At 39.5% G+C, this 16243-nt stretch overlaps 1 protein-coding gene across 1 annotated transcript in view; it reads right to left on the bottom strand.

Annotated features, from left to right (window-relative positions):
- Positions 1–16243, bottom strand: part of LOC129002939 (lethal(3)malignant brain tumor-like protein 3) — a 97947-nt gene that overhangs the window by 68270 nt on the left and 13434 nt on the right. Inside the window, exon 2 of the mRNA XM_054431073.1 lies at positions 5035–5386. Within this exon, the coding sequence (XP_054287048.1) occupies positions 5035–5386 (352 nt within the window). The remainder of the gene's footprint in view (positions 1–5034; positions 5387–16243) is intronic.

Genomic DNA, 16243 nt, shown 5'->3' with positions numbered 1-16243 from the left:
ACTTGTGGGAAATGTAACAAGACAGGGCATTATGCGAGAGTCTGTAAAAGTAATCCAACTCAACATTTTAAAGTAAAACAGAAGACGTCTAGTACATCAGCTGCACTAATAGCAACAACGCATAATACATCTGTATTGAAGGACTCTACAGTTGAAGCTAAAGTGAATGGCCTGAAAGCAAATTGCTTAATAGACACCGGGAGTACATCAAGCTTTGTAAACTTGAAGTTTGTTCAGTTAAACAAAATTAAAATGTATAATGAAAGTGGACAAGTATCACTAGCTGCTTCTAATATGAAATCAAACGTCCACGGGTTTGTTAAAATTAACCTAAATCTGTTGAATCACAATTACAACAATTTTAAGTTGACTGTTCTTGAAGATCTTTGTACTGACGTGCTTATCGGACATGATATCATGAAACTCCACTCAAATATACAGGTTTGGTTTGGAGGTAAGAAACCTCCTCTGTTGGTGTGCTCCTGTGCCAAAGTTGAACCACCCAAACTATTCTGCAATTTAACTCCAGATTGTAAGCCAATAGCCACAAAATCACGACGTTACTCAGATGAAGATATGCAATTTATAAAACAAGAAATGGAAAGACTACAGACTGAGGAGATCATTGAACCTAGTTCGTCACCTTGGCGTGCACAAGTGTTGGTTGTTACAAACGACAAAGGGAAGAAGCGACTGTGTGTGGACTATTCACAAACGATAAACAAATTTACTCTGTTAGACGCCTATCCCTTACCAAACATAGACGATCTAGTATCCACTGTAGCGACGAACAAGGTTTTTAGTGCCATTGATCTAAAGCAAGCATACTATCAAATACCAATTTCTGACGAAGAGAAGAAGTACACTGCTTTTGAGGCTGCTGGTCGTCTTTTTCAATTCAGAAGAATTCCGTTTGGCGTAACCAATGGGGTGGCATGTTTTCAAAAGACCATGGACCAAATCATTAGAAAAGAAAAACTGAATGGAGTGTATGCCTATCTGGATGATTTGACCGTATGTGGAAAGGATCAAAAGGATCATGATGAGAATCTAAGAACATTTTTAGATGCTGTAACTAAGTATGGACTTGTAATCAACAACGAAAAGAGCAAGTTCAACCAGACTTCAATAACCTTGTTGGGACATTTAGTTTCCCATAACTCTATTCGACCTGATCCAGATCAGCTAGAATCTCTACTGTCACTTCCTGTGCCCAAAGACCAAGTTTCACTAAAGCGAGTCCTAGGATTTTTCGCTCACTATTCAAAATGGATACATCGGTTTTCTGATAAAATAAGAAACCTGACACAAGTCAATTCTTTTCCTTTGTCACAGGAAGCGGTTGCAGATTTTGAAGCCCTCAAACTTGACATTGCAAACTCAGTAATTACTCCTAGGAATGGGCAAGAGCCACTGGTAGTGGAGACTGACGCATCTGACATAGCCGTGGCAGCAACTTTGAGTCAAGATAATCGGCCAATTGCTTTTTTCTCACGGACTCTAAACAAATCTGAGAAGCTGTATTCAGCTGTTGAGAAAGAAGCCGTTGCCATTGTCGAAGCCCTTCGAAAATGGAAATCATTTCTTATCGGAAGAGACTTCAGATTATACACGGATCAGCAAGCTTTATCATTTATCTTTGACAAGAGGCATACAAGCAAAATCAAGAACGATAAGGTTATGAGATGGCGACTAGAGCTAACACCTTAGGCTATCAATATGAAATAGTGTACCGACCTGGTAGGGAGAATGTAAAAGCAGATACGCTCTCTCGGGCATGTGCGGTTCGCTGGGATAATGCCAAGTTGTTTGAATTACACAAATCTCTTTGCCATCCGGGAGTCACTCGAATGTTTCATTGGATTAGAACTAAAAATCTAAACTACACTCTGGATGATGTAAAAAGGATGACGTCAGCTTGTCAAACATGTGCAGAAGTGAAGCCAAGATTTCACCAATTCCAAGGCAAATTGATAAAGGCAACCACTCCTTTCGAACGTCTAAATATTGACTTTAAGGGCCCTCTTCCATCAACAACCAGAAACCGTTACCTTTTAACCATGGTGGATGAGTATTCTCGTTTTGTATTTGCTTACCCCTGTAAGGACATTAGTTCAGCAACAGTTATCAGATGTTTTTCAGATCTATTTTTTATGTTTGGAGCCCCGTCCTTTGTACATTCAGATAGAGGCTCATCTTTCATGTCGGGAGAGCTGACGGACTTTCTTCACAAGTACGGAGTAGCTACAAGTCATACGACACCTTATAACCCTAGAGGGAACTCTCAGATTGAACGCTTCAATGGAACAATATGGCGAACCATCCTACTAGCTTTGAAAAACCACAACCTGCCAGTTGCTGCATGGGAAGAAGTATTACAGGAGGCACTTCACTCAGTCAGATCTCTTTTATGCACTGCGACAAACTGCACACCGCACGAAAGATTCTTTATACATAGCAGAAGAACTACCAATGGAGACTCCTTACCATCTTGGCTATCCGCTCCTGGTCCTGTCCTGCTTAGAAAGTTTGTAAGATCTAATAAATATGATGACCTTGTGGAGCCAGTTCAACTTTTGGAATCAAATCCACAGTACGCTCTCGTCAGAAGAAGAGATGGGTCAGAATCACAAGTATCCCTGAGACATCTTGCACCCGCTGGCCTACCTCCTGGTGATCTACCTCATGAAGACAACGCTACTGAGAGAGAGATTGTTGAAAATATAAATTCAGACATTGACCACAATGAAGTTCAAAATGAAACTCAACAATCGGTATCTCAGACCCCAACTTCAGAGACGGCTGTGGGGGAACTACGTCCAAAGAGGAATGTCAAGCCTCCGTCATATCTAAAGGATTACATATGCTATACCTACCTTGAAAAATAGTGGGGGAGAATGTGGTGATGTGAACATTATCACCTGATAATATTTATTATTTGATTTGTTTGTAAATATTGTATTTGTTCTTAACTAAAACATGGTTGTAATTTTGAATGAATAAAAGCCATACTTTTGGTTTACTAAGTCTTTCTTACAACAAATTCTTCTAACACAATCACAATTAAGTCTTTATCAACAACCCCAAGGCTTCTAATTATGTCCAATGTCCGTTCCAATTAAATCCTTCACACATTGTATCATTATCGTCGCCCTTCGTCTGATCAGCTGAAGGCAAGGCTTCATGAAGGTCAATCTCAAAATAATCAATACACCCGGCTGATGTGTGATCCGGATCCGTTGTTCCCCTAGCCCGTGGACAATCTCGGAACATTGGAACACTGGACAGGACCAACCGTGGCGACCTCGAGGACGCCATATTGAATCTGGCACCTCTTTGTGCCGTGTGAACATCATCCATCATCACGCCCCATTACTGACAGGTCGACTGCTGGAATTAGCTGGTGATCCGAGGCTTCTCGGCACAGCGAGAAAACGTGACGGAATCCAAAAACTATCTGCTTTCATGCTGCTCCAAATAGTTCATCGAATGATTGATTCTTGAGTAAAATTGTGTGATCGGGGTTAGAATTAATTGCCTACCTTTCCAAAGGTTCACGGTTTATTTGATGAAACTTCTAATTGGATGAACTGGTTGAAATGGATAAAGACGATTCACATTTTGATAAAGTAGGGAATTTTCAGATAACTGCTTGGTTGCGGAGAAGTATTTACGTTGAGGAATTACTAGTTGTTTGTTTTTGGTTGATCAATAGATGATTTTGTCAAAGTTCAGCGTCGGTAAGTGCGTGTGAACAATGTAGGGGACTTGCATGTGATTTACTAAATTTAAAATATACGTTAGAGAAGACAAATCAATTACCATATCAACTTATAACGATTATGTGTTCTAGTTTATACAGCTTAGTTCGATAAGATTCTGAGATTTAAGAAGCTGAAATATGAGCTGGGAAAGTAAGCTTGGTCCGTTGTTAGACTAACAAATCTTTTAGACACTAAAAACATTGTCCAAACAGAATTCGATACCTTAAAATTCTCGGTAATCCTCAATCCAAAGGGATCAACTAATGGCATATTCATGAGTAAGAGCCATGAAGCATTAAAGATTATAAGATCTACACATTATGAAACCTTGGCCCAGCGACATGAAATGTCGTGCAAGCCAGATGTGAAAGTCCACAAACAACCGGCGAGCGACAACTTCCTCAAACCTAAACGAAGTCATTTGTGAAGTTAAACTCAAAGACACTTTCCGGTGGCCGTGGTGTCAGTTGGCAGACCTGTCGCAAGAATCGATTATCGTGGGCAAAGGTTGGCACCGCTGGAGTGGACAGTAACATTTAGCTGTCACTGGACCGTGAAGGGGAATTATGTCAGTGAGATGTTGCTTAACCTGGGCCTTGCAACATGGAGACACGGAATGGTGGACTGTGGACCAAGAACCATCAGGAATGAAACGCGACCTCAGGTGAGAAGTATAGGGTATCACATCAGAAACACTTGTTGCTGAAATGGGGGTTCGGATTGAACGAAAGTTTCAAAAGGAACTATTATTTTTACTGTCCTTTAGTTCTCACAGAAGTACAAAATATACTACTTAGAGTCACCTGATTGGAAAATAAGTGTTGTTTTAGTAGAAGTGCCACAAACCAAATTTGAATTACTGAATCTGCACAAACGGAATTTCCATCTAGAAACATAATAAGGACACTAGTGAAGTGACAAGAAATTGTAGCTATCAAGAGATAATATTGTATTAGTGGGGTTGCCTGAAGAAGTCTTTTACAATGTATGCACAAATTAAATTGACGATCAGCAGAGGGACTCATAGTGATTATCACATTTATAAAGTTATTTTTTTGCAGGATAATGTTACCAAATACTACATCCTAGTGCAGGGATAGGTCACGTGATGCACCACATAAAAGCTACTGGCTGAAAGCATTGGCTGTAATAAAATCGTTGGTGAAGTCAATTTCAAATCAGAACTAATCACTATTTTTTTTTTCAATAGTAAAACTGGTCAGTAGATAGAATTTAAAAAACAAAGCGAACAAAAGCTCAAGATACTTACTCATTAGGGTTGTTGTTGTTGTATTTGGCTGCTAGACTGCGCATGAAGTCGCTGTAATTCCTGCTCATGAGCGTCTCCTGCGGTGCCGTAGAAGAGGGGCTGGCCGGCCTGTCAGGCTGCGAGGGCGGAGTCCCTGGATAAACAGAACTCGGCGTGCCGCTCCTGGAGGAGCTGCTGTTGTTGTCCGCTGTGGCAGGACTTAACCTCTCGGACTTGACGTTGTTGTTATTGTTGTTGGTGTGTTGATCTCCGTTCATCACCGTCTCCACGGGCCTCTTCCTCCCCTTGAGAGAGGCCGGAGCCCCGGCCCGCACCCCCACCCCCGCCACCGTGTCTTCGGTTACTGCTTCCCCTGCAACAACCATAAAGCATCTTTAGAAGTGTGCAACAATACCTCCTTTACATTCGTTAAATATGTGTTCAGAATCATATTATTCCACCGATAAACCAAGCCCTAATGTTAGGACTGCACATTAGCCAGTTAGTCCACAGCACAATCACGACATACAAGTCGATCCACAAAAATGATTGTTATGTATTGGGTGTATCTGGTCTTATTTATAGTTTTTGAGAATTCCTCGTTGTTTTTTAATTTATAGATTTCTTAAGCCTGAACTAAGTGCAAATACTCTAGATCACGAAAGTAAGACGCTGCAAAATAAAAGTAAAGAATGCTTTGAAATCTATAAACGCTTATGGAACTTATATTTTGGGCAATTTTACCTGAATTTCCAAAAGCAAAATTATACAAGATCAATACTACTATTTAGAACACCAAAGTCCTTCCCAGCAACCAAAGAAATCATCAAGGCTGCAAAAGAACGTCAAGAATTGGGAAGGTGAGACGTCAACATTTCGGATTGACGGAAATGTTTGCTAACGGAGTCAGAGAGAATGAGTCAGTCAGGTCAGACTCTTGACCGCGGCGATGACTGGGAGTCTAGAAGCTGCCGAGTTAACGAGAGACGGTAGATGGGTGACTGTGCGGTTCCCAGCGACCCTTGACCTCCAGTGCAACTATCAAATCCGCAGAGACAAAGCTGCCGTGACTCACCATCCCACGGTGTAATCGATTTTTAATGTGCGAGGAATGTCTTTGTGAGAGGATCGAACAGGTGAACCATTAGTAAACGGTAGCCGAAAGTCAAAGATTAGCGAAAGGTCAAGGGGAAAATTTCGTTGAACTTTGTGCCCTCTTTTATGGATCTTCGATAGTTGTAGAAAACTGATAGTAAGGAGTATTGGTAAGAGATTTTTTGTTATATCATAATATAGGCTATATCTCGTATTTCAAATGTTACTACGTAAATAATTCTTCCCCCGAGTGGCAGAAAGAAGAAAATAAATTCTTAAGGTACAGTTACTCTATAGGAATGGTTTCATGATAAGCTTCAGGATAAATTGTGTGTATAATTTAGTCAAATCGAATACGACAACTCACTCCATACATGTCGAATCGGAAAGTCTTCTGCAAAAGAAGCTATGTGCAATCATAGGATTTTCCTAATTAACAATAAAACAATTGTTATTCAAATTCGTCATAATCTTTTTTCCAGGTGTCGACCTTTACAGATAAAATCTTATAAGAAAACATTGAAGGTATTTTCTTTGGGGCATATATAAAAAAATAAGAAACTCAACCTGTTGTGAATATTAGGCTGGCCAGTTTAAAGGGAGTTAAAAGGAGGTGCCGATTCAGGGACGTAAACATAAACACGGGCAAGGGCGAGGCCGTAAATAATCTTATCACAACACGAGACGGATGAAGCAGTAAAAGACGTCCAGACGATGACGAAAATGGAGCGACAAACCGGCCACGGAATTAGAATAATCCTTGGCTGGCAGGTGCCCAACGTGGACTTCCTATTGGCTGATCTGGATCGAGGCTATAAACCTGGAATGGAGGGACGAGGACCAGTCTCTCGCCTCAAGGGAACGACGGAACAGCGGTTCTTGATCATTCGATCAGTCAATCATGATGATATGAGAGAGAGCTCCTAAAACAAGAGTAACGAAGTATCACGCATTTGTATTAAAACTTTGCAAACGACGGTTTGAGGTCAGAACTTATGAAGGAATGCTTTAAAAATGTGTTGTTTTGATTCTACTAGGCTCAATCCAATCCCAATACGAAGTAATATCATTTTAAGGAATGCAAGGACTATTGATTTTCTCCTATCCGGAAAATCAACGTAGAAATATATACAAAACTGGAGTTACCGCAACTGAGTAATATAAATTGGAAAACTTTGTAAATCAGTACAGGAGCACCTGACATTTAAGAGTGGAGGAACTGTGCTACCTGATTTTACAAGGGTTCTTAATGAAGTAATAACAGTAGGCCAACACCGCCTGATAATTCCTTCCTCCGGCACGCTCTAATTAAACCCGTTGTCACCGAAGTTCGTGAGCTTCCAACCATCAATTAGTGTTTAGAGGCACCTGAAATTTTGGAAAGCTCCCGCCCTGGCACGCAGGTAAGGCTGCGTGTGTGTGCGTGTGGGTATCGAACCGTGCAGAATGGGGGTGAACGCACCCGCCGTCCACATAACTCTGCGTTCGACTCAGTTATTGTATCGTAATGTGAGAATGGTAGCAGAACAATCGTCTGGCAATTGCCTTTTAATTCACTTCTCGACGCAGACGCCTGTCTAGGCCTACTTACTCCCTACCTATGACATCCTGGATTCTTCCTGGCACGCCACCCTCAAGTTTCAATGGATTTTATAAGAGAAAAGTGCCATGAAGGTTTGATAAAACAGTCCAAGATGAGTTATCTGAGTAACCTCCTGGAAAGGCAGAGGGCACTTAAATTTTATAAACAGCTATAGCAACAAATGGTATCCGGAAATACTACATATTCAATACAATTAAGATTGTTAATATACCACCATGTAGCCTTAAAGAATACGTGGTTGGACCTTTAAAGTATCATTAGCACTTCTTTTCAATTCTTCCAATCGAAAGGCTTGTGTTGTCGCATTGGTTTCTATTGTGTCTAGTTATTCGACTCATCCTTTAAGTTCTATTGGCAATACTTAATTTGTGTTGTGGAAGGTTCAAATCTGAATAATTAGAAGTTAATCTAAAAGTTATTTATGGCTAAAAAACTCTTCCATCCAAATTATCTTATGCCATTAATGAGTCCAGTTACAATATTTGACTCACGAAATTATTATAAATTAATTCAACAAAGACGGTAAATTAAAACTCAAACACAGTCAGTGACAAAGGTAAACTTTCCAGCGCGTATGTTGCTATACGAGTGTCTCGTGGGCGGAGGTAGCAGAGGAAGGTAGATGTTAGATGGTAGGTTCGTTCCAGTTTGTTAATTTCTCCTCGACCCTTGCCCTCTGAGCTCTTCCTGCCCTGACCGTGGCTGCCGAGCTAATGACACCTTGGTAGAACCGGCTTGAAACACTACAAGATGCGATACCAACAGTTGTTCCTTCAGGATTATAACATTTCGTTCTGCTATCAATGAATTTCTGGTCACTGGTGGGAATTCAATTGGTTGTTGGTTCGAATTCATTTCTTACTCGTCTTCAGTTATTCTTTTCAGCCATCTTTGGTGCTCTAAGTTGAAGAATGAAGGATTTCTTATTGGTAAGATTGCGACCGAAAGAAAATGAAGTAGATGACAAGAAGACGAACATCGACCCCATCAGTCAATCGTAAAGACAAAATCAATATCGTTAAAGTTGTATTGGAGTCTGTATTCCTTTCAGCACTCTTTTTGCCGGGTTATCGTTGATAACGATACCATCGAAATAAAATCTAGCGAAGGAAAATTGCGAAAACCTCTCTATCAGTTGATCGTAACCACAATGAATTTCTTTAATGTTGCCAGTCAAACCAGTTGCGTGAAATCAATCATGTCAAAAAATTCTTTCGTGATGTCTCCCCATTCAAAAAAGTTACAATTAGGAAGACTACAAACAATGAATGGGTCCAAACTTATTGAAAGAACTGCAAAGCCCATCAGAGTGGACTTGCCCACGCCAATGAACCTTGAAGGTGTAGAATACATAGGTGGAGAGGTCAGCTACCCGCATGTGTGATCATAAAGAGGTAAAAGGGGCATTGTAAATAAGAGGAAAAAGAAGAAACGGTGTCGCCGACTGTGGGAACCCGCACTTGATATTTAATACGAGCAGACCAGTGGATGAAACTTATAGCGGGAATAAAAAGAAAAGCGGGCGGCGAGCAAACCTGTCGGACGTGTTTTTGCCTGACCTTGATACAAAGGGATCGATTTATATAGATTGACCTCTGCGGCCGCTCCGGTCACCGCCGCGCATGTCCTTTCACGTACGTTGGTCCTTCGAGCTGGATACTGCAAAAACCGCTCTTCACTGGAGTTGCGAGTACCTGTGACACTTTGGTTGAAATAATGATCCAATGTATGTGGTTTTATAATTTTTTTAAATGTTGATATATTTTAGAACAGTTAAATCGAATTATAGAAAAATTATTTTGGTCCTTCGAGCCGGATACTGAAAAAGACAATCCGTTGAAGAGTTTCGCATACACCTGTGACACTTTGATTAATACAATCGGTCAATATGTGGGATTTAATGAAATTAACCATTGTATTTAAGTAAAATTTCCCCAATTTCTGAAAAAAACTTTGGTCCTTTAAGCCGTTTTTTGGCAGTTCCAAAATGCCAAACCACTACAATTGTAATGCTTAGTTTGATATAATGGTTCAATGTTTTTGAATTTTAGAATATATAACGTAATAAGCACTCCTTTAGTACAATACACAGGATACTAAAAAATAAAGCAGTACCGGTAGGTACTTGTGTATCGATTTGGTCCATACAACAAAACACATAATTTTCAAAAGTTCAACTATTTTATGTTGCAGGCATTACACAACTCTATTCCTATACCCAAAGAAGCAATCCTTTAGGTCAGAAAAGAGGATACGACTGTTATTTTCCGTGTTGATCGTTCAAAGTTAATCACCATTAGCTGTTACTCTATCCAAGTCTTATCTGTTGACACTATAGTTCATCAATAGCTCTGAAGGTCACGGGTTCGAGCATGCTCGCTTCGCCGATCAGCTGGAGAAGCCTTCCAAGGATAATGACTTAGCAGCTGACTGACTCTAATGTTTCCTATTTCACGGATATAACGCAGTATTTGCCAATCCAAACGGTTTGAAATTTCATTGAGGAACCCGGTTGAATCGATTGCCCCTGAAGATGATAGAAGTTAAATTGAACACAAATGTGAAGATTTTCGGCAGTACAGGCCATTGAGGCAAGAAACTGAATATGATTATTTTGGATACTGGAATCGTAGTTTTCTAATTGTTGTAACGTCTAAAACATATTTTCATGTGTGTTCTAAGTACAGTAGGCCGAGTAGTTGATTTATAATCGGTAATTTACTTATCGGTAAACTAGGTTTGGTTTCGCTGAACCTGCAATATCCAGGTTTGACATGGGTTTGAACATTTTCTAGAAAATAAAATAAAAGTTTCTTTCTTAAATAGGGTTGATTTTACAACGCTTTTTTGTTGCATTACCAGTGAAAAATTAAATAATTCGCAAATAAATAGTAACCAATATTCTTTGGAGTTGGTTTAATAAAAATAATGAATAGTAAATATCAAAAACCTTATTGACTTCCACCGGACAAAAACATACCTTAAAACTATTTCAGCTGATCAAACGTAAGGATGCCAAATCTTAAGAGGGCAGATTTTGAATTAATAAATTGAGACAAGATTTGCAGTAGTGAACCATATAAGAAACAAAGTCCAACGTTTCAAAACATATGACCAGATTCTGCTATGCAGCGTCAAGTAACATGTGTTTACTTGTGTTATTAAACCTGGCAGCTGACAAGCATTTAAAATAACAGCTTAACAGTATAACGGTAACCTCGAAATTGAGCGGTAAATCGTAAAGAAGAAGTGATAAAATAAGTAGCATGATGTAAACAAGTTAATAACACGGTCACATTCCTCGCAAATGTGACTACTTGCCGGTCCGGTCTTGCGATTACCCGCACATGTGCATCGAAATTTACTTCGATATATCGCTGTCGCAGCGATAAATATTTATTTGGAATGTGAGCAATTTCTTAATCCAGCTTTACTTATACTACTTCGACATACCGATGTGAAAATTTGTCATATGGATTTAGAGTTAGGTTGCATCAAAATTTAATTCAAGATATCGATTTTTGTTTACTTGAAACTTCTTAAACAAGTTTACATCTAAACCACTTTGACACACCGAAATGAAAAACTGTTATGTGTATAAAGCAATTGCTCGAACATTTACATCGAAAAATAGTTTGATACATTGCTAACATATCACTATACGTGGTATGTGAAACTTCTCAATCCAGTTTAAACATACGACCTATGTGCCACATTATTTTGAAAGGTTGTCAACCAAAGAATTAAAATGGAGATGTTATTTTATTGTTGCAATAACATTCGGTTTTCAGTTTCCAGGTCACAGGTTGAAGGTTGCTGAGAATTGGAGTGAAGGTCTTTGAGAGGAAGTGACACCTCCTCATCCAACAAACAATCGACTCTTATCTCAACCTCACTCTGACTCTACACACGCACATGCAACAGCCTTCTCAGGTGAAGGGTTTGGGAGAGCTAGTTAAATATTTTGCAGTTTTAACGCTGCACATTTTAATTACGTTTAACAAGTAATGCCGAACCTTTACATCTAATTTCTTGTTCCTGAGGATACTGTTGTAAATAGGATGAGAGGTCTATCCATTATGTAATGATGAATGGGAGATATACTTGTAAAAGTATTGTAGGGGTTGGCTGGATTCATACTAGATTCACAAATACAGTGAAGAGCTTAAGACAGAGTGGCATGTATACAAATCCAGTGAGGTATGAAAGAGAGAAGAGTGTATACAAATCCAGTGAGGGTTGGAAGAAAGACTGGCATCGATAAATCTAGTGAAGGCTAGAAAAGAGATATACGTAAAATCCAATGGAAGCTAGAAGAGAGAAAAATGTGTATCTAATCCAATGGGATGTGGAAGATATGCATAAATGAGTAAATGATACAAAGACAGTGAGGGATGGAAGAGAGAAAGGCACGAATCCAGTGAGAGGTACAAGAGAAGCCATAAAGGAATCCAGTAAGGGGATGGAAGAGATTCAGACTTATACAAATCCAGCGAGGAGTGGAAAATAGATAAACATATGTGAGAGAGATAAGAAGATACATACGACAGGTTGAGGGGAAAACACACGTAAATCCAGTGAGATGTGTAAGTGCAAGGGATATGTAATGATCCAGTAGGAATTGAAGAAACACACAAATCCAGTGAGTTGGAAGAGAGACAGCCGTCCAGTATGGGAAGGAAGAAAGATAAACATTAAAAGTGCAGTATGTGCGAGAGATAGGAAGATACAAAGGTCACGGGTCACAAGTCACAAGCATCAATCACACTAATGACGGGGGCTCATTTGTCTGCGTGTTTGTCTATGTCTGGCCGTAAACATCCGCCACAATCACCGCTGATGAGCTTGACACAGCAGCGGATAGCGGATAAAGACAAGGATACCGACAGTGGGTATCGAGACAAATACTAGTAGCGGATAACGGATACATCACATTCGCAAGAGAATACAAGTGGGATATGGCAAATGGATGCGAGTGCCATCAAAGAATACATGAGGTGAACTAACACTTGGGTATTGTGAGTTTATTAACTTTTCAATTAATTTCCCATGGTTAGGTGGCAGTATAACGTATAGTACCTTGAAGGTAGACAAAAGACGTATTGGTCAGACGATGTATGAAACTACAGAGATTATGAGAAAAAGAAAAGATGGTCCTATTATTTTACATATTGATGAAATTGCATAACTAATTCATCACAGCAAAATATTGAGATGCAAAAACATCTACAAAAGCTAGGAGGTTCTCCGAGAGCTGTCAGGTAGAAGAGCGGAGAACGATGTAGGATACGGTGGCTCTGAAGATGTGTAACGTTTTGTCAGAGAGTGTACTTGTGAGTGATTGCTGGAGTACAGGAGCCAATCTTATTGTCAAGTGGCCTTGGACAGGAGCAGAAAAACCTTCCCTCGCACACAGCGCCTCGCACACGCCTCTCCAACACACTAACACACAGTACAACAAAGAAACACAAACTACAACTGGACAGGTACAGAGGAAAAACAGAAACTTCTTTAGCACACGCCCACAGAGTAAAATCCAGAAAAAAACTACAACTGCATGCTTACACAGAGCACAAAACAGAAACATCGAAACAAACTACAACTTCACACGCACAAAGAGGAAAAGCATAAACAAAAACTTCAACAACTGCATACTCCTCTTCCACGCACATACACTCTATGTACTGTACTCTATTTTGAGAACAGAGTACAATAGAGAAACACAAACTACAAACAACTGCACACACATACAGAGTACAAAAGAGAAAAACAACCTACAGCTGAACACGTATACATATGTAAACCGAAACTCGACGATAACAGAATCACAACCTGCAACTGAAAAATAACACAGAGAGAAGACAGAAACAACTTCAAATGCAACACAGAGGATAAATATCAAAAGTTAAATACGTCCGTGCTCAAAAATACAGAAAAAAGAAACATAAACTACAAACCCGCATTACTTTGTAAAAGTGTTACCCATCACTGCGAACAGTAATTGATTAAAGGCAACTGTAAATTACACAGGAGACGTAGCAAATTATATAAAACCCCAAAATTTTGGAAAATTTGAATCCTCGTAAACTGGTAACAAAAGTTTACTCATGAAAACGGAGAAGGCCGTGAGGTGGCTGAAACCTTGGTAGCAACAGAACCTGACGCAACGCATTGTAGTGTTTTCCCATTGTTAAGGACCAGGATTGGCCTATTATATCACAACTGATGGAAGCGTAGGCGATTGTTCTCCAGTCTACATTCGATACGCCAGGTCAGGGGCGAGGCTGATCAGATAGTCTTATCGAGTAGGTTGAAGAAGGATTTTGGAAAAGCAAAGCCATCATGAAGTCACTTGATCGAAAATGAGTCCTCACGCTCCTTGAGAAGATTGATTTTAATAGTCTGTGGTTGCTTTACCTAAAAAATATACTATGGTACTAGTAAGCACATACTAATGCCACATTAGTGGATTTAAATGCTATCGACGTGAAGAAGTTACAAAAGAAAGAGGGTTACAATGAAGTTAGAGTACATGTAGAATTTCGCAAAATCAGTAAATATCCACTGACAATTACGGCACAAACTTGGCGGATAGTTTTTAAGACCCTATTGGGTTAGGAGATTCATCTATACCCCTACATGGCTAGTGTAGAGGCTTTGTATAGACCTCCTGGTGACCCGACGTCTGCGGCTGATTGAGATGCCAAGGAGATCGACGGATGTCTCCAAGTTACATGACCAGCATACCGTCGCCCACGTCAAGGACACGGTCCTACACGCTTCGAGATGGGAATACTGATTAATTAGCTGAAGAATACCTCCGAGATTCTTCAAGGCTTGGAGGAAAATCCGTTGAAAATTAAAAGTAATACTACCATCACTCACAACATTTACCTTTGATATTGGATGATATTCAATGTCCACGTTATATAAGTTGTTTATTTTATAATAACGAATCAATTAGAATAACGAATAAGAACTAACAACCTGGAGTTGAATCACCAGAAATAGTTTTAACACTCTAGCTTTTTGACCAAGAAAAACTAAAGTTCAACTAAGCTGTAAACCTTTTATGTCACATAAACTAGATTGTAAGGAAATTGGGGAAAATGCAATGCCAGAGTGCAGCACACCTCCGTGAATAGCTTATTTTTACCATGCTCTTTTATAGTTAGAAGATATCGATGATACTAGTTTAGAAAATATTTTTAAAACTATACCTTATAGATGGGGAAATCTACTTTAGCAAGTAAAAGTTAATGATTTTGAAATAGCTCAATCACTAAAAATTTTGAAAGTACTACTCATTCATTAATTATTCAACGTATGCTTTCTTACAACCAAAATAATTAAGAAACCGCTTAAAGCTTTGTCGCTTCTATTGTACTTGCTAGATCTGTTTGAAGTCTCTATGTACCTCTGAGTCATAGTAAAGGATACCGTCGTCCCACACTTTCAAAGTTCAAGGCTGACGTACAAAGGTGTGGATGTTGTTCCAATTCTGTTTTTCCTCCGCCTAATGATCGGATGAAGATGTCATTAGCACAGCCAGATCTACCGCGAGCGCTACACGGGAGCTCAGGACCATCAATCTACGTCTAGAACGACCTTGGCTGCAACTACTCACATTCACAGGGCATCGCCGTCAGGAATATATATATGCTTGGCTTTAGAGGCATCGATTGCAACGAAATCTTTAAGTTCCAGTTCTAGTCACACAAAATCACAGCTTTGCATATATTGTGAATTAAATCCCGATTGTTTTACAATAATTCCATTTCGTTTAGAGAATTTTACTACAGCGTTTGTATGCTACCTGCTGCTAAGTCTTGCATTTATGGCCTGGTAGGTTAACCCAAGGCGTACGCCTTGGGTTATACCTATCGGCTATCATATATAATAATAAATATTTTACTCTTTAGGGTAAATATATTATAAATTTAAATATGCTAATATGCAAATTAAAATATAGGACGGCATTTTTACCCACCAGACTTTGAAGTCCTCTCAATACTGCTCGGTGGGAGGTGGGAGGTATCAACAAAATGTTGATTGAAATATGAGTAAGGCACAACCGACAATTAACAGTTTATTTAACATTTACTGCACTTTTAATTTTTTTATGGAACTGTGTAGCCCTCTGATCTTTTTACTAACGTCGAAATTTGTTGGATAGGTTCATCACTGTACTTGTTTTGTACTTTGTTTTGTTGTGTTGTGTTTTGACAAATGACATCTTAGTCCAGAATTGACCTCTTTTAACATGAAACATTAATCCAGATCTAAATGCAAGCTTATAACCCTTTAAGTAATAATGTGTATCAACATTTAGAGTCAAATAGCCGCGGTCAGCCGACCACTATTTGATGGTTTAAATCAAGAAATACTCTGAACACCGGTAGACCTGGCTAACTGCATCGTCTGTAATCGCTGCAACATATCATTGTAAATCACATTGAACAGGTAAGCCGGCGATAACGCATCATCTGTGGAAGCAGCCTGGCCGCGATCTCAATCACGATAGGGCGATGT

Source organism: Macrosteles quadrilineatus, unplaced genomic scaffold (genome assembly GCF_028750875.1).
Source record: "Macrosteles quadrilineatus isolate MER2022 unplaced genomic scaffold, UCM_ALF_1.0 Scaffold_9__3_contigs__length_116548681, whole genome shotgun sequence".
In the NCBI taxonomy this organism is placed as follows: Eukaryota; Metazoa; Arthropoda; class Insecta; order Hemiptera; family Cicadellidae; genus Macrosteles; species Macrosteles quadrilineatus.
The sequence above is the reverse complement of the archived record's forward strand: the minus strand, read 5'-3'. Positions and strand labels throughout refer to the sequence as shown.